This window comes from Pteropus vampyrus, unplaced genomic scaffold (assembly GCF_000151845.1).
Source record: "Pteropus vampyrus isolate Shadow unplaced genomic scaffold, Pvam_2.0 Scaffold48, whole genome shotgun sequence".
NCBI classification, from domain to species: Eukaryota; Metazoa; Chordata; class Mammalia; order Chiroptera; family Pteropodidae; genus Pteropus; species Pteropus vampyrus.
The window spans coordinates 7,409,414-7,411,732 of NW_011888829.1; the positions used below are offsets into that span (position 1 = coordinate 7,409,414).

General features: G+C 49.3%; 1 protein-coding gene across 1 annotated transcript in view; it reads left to right on the forward strand.

Moving 5' to 3' along the window:
• The window catches only part of LOC105291679 (plexin-A4), a 101,275-nt gene extending 99,758 nt beyond the window's left edge, over positions 1-1,517 (forward strand). The window contains exon 25 of the mRNA XM_023530281.1: positions 1,506-1,517. Within this exon, the coding sequence (XP_023386049.1) occupies positions 1,506-1,517 (12 nt within the window). The remainder of the gene's footprint in view (positions 1-1,505) is intronic.
• Positions 1,518-2,319: the final 802 nt, after the last annotated feature.

A 2,319-nucleotide genomic window follows, 5' to 3' on the forward strand; every position in this document is an offset into this window, starting at 1 on the left:
ATATATATAATCTCACTTACATACCTTTCCTCATCCAATTTTCAAGATCTAGCAGCCATATTCAGTAGTTGTCATTACTATAACCATTTTATGGATGAGGACACTGAAGCTCAAAGCAATAATGACTCTAGTCCCACAAACGGTGAGTGATAGAGGTAACAGACCTGGGGTGTAAGCCTAGGTTTCTCTGACTCCGAACTTTATGCTTTCGATTGCGCTGTAGTACAACAAACACGAAATAAGTTCTCTCGCTGTTTCTCTTTCTCATCGGTGGGTTGATTGATTGTCACCACTGGAAATGCAAAGGACATTGCAGAGAAACCGAGCAAAGAAAGGCATTGGGTTGCAATTGTGAATTAAAGCAGAGAGGAAAACATAGAATTTAGATAGGAATTTATCAGGAAATTTTAGAGACTGTCATTCATAGGCATGAGACATTGGCAGGCTTCCTGGTGGTATGCAAGGGGTTACAGAGGAATAGGGTTCAAATCTTAGCTGTTTGCAAAACCTTAGCCAAGCTAATTTACATTTCTATGCCTCACTCCCCTCATCTGTGAAATGGAAATAATTTGTGAGAAAGTGTGACAATTAAGCCTGATTATGTGCACAAGGTCTGAGCATAGTAAGCACACCTCAAGAAAGGTAGCTATTTCTAACAGCACCTCAGACTTGCCATTGGAAGCGTGCTTCCTGTGGCCCTTTTTTAAAGCCCTGGACGTGACAGAGGCCACAGCTAGAGCGAGGGAGAGGGTAGGCATGTTGACCGCCACCCCCTCCTTCTCCCACAGGCACATCTTCCCAGCTGGAGGAAAGACAGTGCCAGCTCCCTCAGCAAATGGTCTGCTCTCGGTCTGTGAGCTCTTCTGCAGCCCTGCTGTGTATCTGTTCCCTAATGAGAAGCTGATGGTCACCATTTTGTAAAAGGGCCAACTGTAGACATGGCCCAGACAAGGGAACAGCAGGGCACTCTCGTGCCCCCCCATCTTATCCAAAAAGATTCATTCAGTGTACTTGTCATGTGGTTTCATAGCACCTTGTAGAATGTGACTGCCCCCCACCACCACAGGGAACCCCACAGAACCCCTTCCATCTGGTTCGGGTCTTCCTATAGCTCAGCTGGCCTCTTTAGTTTCGGTCCCTTGGAACTCGTTTGACAGAACCTCACAGAATCTCTAAAACTGAGGCCCAGCTGCCAGCACCCAACATATAAACAATCATGACTGCAGCCTCCCTTTGTGTCCCTCTGACAGCCTAAAAGGGCCTACTTAAGGCCTGTGCCGAGCGCGTCTCTCAGCGCTGGCACCCCGATTGTCCGTCCGTGGTGGCGGCGGCAGTGGCGGTGGTGGTGATGGGGGGGAAGGGGTAGGGGGCTGACTAAGAGCTGGAGGAAAGAGCAGGCCCCGGTGACTTACGAGGCTGTAATTCCATCAAGGGCTTCTGGAGAGATCATAAACTCATGTCCCGAGTCTCCCCGTTCCCCTGGCCCCTTTTTTTTCCCCCTCCAGAGTGATTTATGAGCCTATAATTCTGAGGCAGGACTGCTTCTTATTTCACATAATCCAAATATTTTCCTAAAGCAACATCAGTCCTACTCTTGGCTTCCAGAGGCCCCGCTCAGAGCTAAGGAGCTGCAGCAGCGCCCTCTAGTGGCTGGAGGCCCAGGCGGGCTCCTGGGTGGAATTATAGACTTGTACCCCTCTGGCCTCTTTGTAAAAGGAGGGTGACATCTGCCCTGAGCTTGCGTGTGGAAACCCAAGTGAGTCATGCCTGAAACCAAGGGAGTAAGAAGGGCCGCTCTGGAGGTCCAGAAATATGCAGATGTGGGCCAGGAGGGACTTGCAAAGCGATGATTTCCGTGGCTCCACAGAGTCAGCTGACACTCATTCATTGAGCCCCAGCTGGTGTGGCGCTCACATCAGATTCTGTGAGTCTCATTGCCAAGCCCAGTCTTCTTCCTGTGGCCATGTTTTTGCCCTTAGCATCCCTTCAAATACTAAAGGCTATGTGTAAATGTTGCCGCCATCACCACAGTTCCTCCTCGCCCAACATACCACCCTGAGGCCAAGGGAAAGTACCATTACCCGACACTATGGTTTATGTTTATGCTTTTATTATCTGTCTCTCCCATTAGAATGTAAGCTTTGTGAAGGCAGGGCTTTCTCTGGTTGGGCTCTGCTGTATCTTCAGCACCCAGAACAGTGTCTGGTCCCAAGCAAAGCTCTGGAAATGTCTGCTGAGTGAAGAATGAATGAAAGAATGAGCACATGATTGAACATGCGAGGTGGCTGGGTGATCTGCAGCACCGACCCCAATCCATGG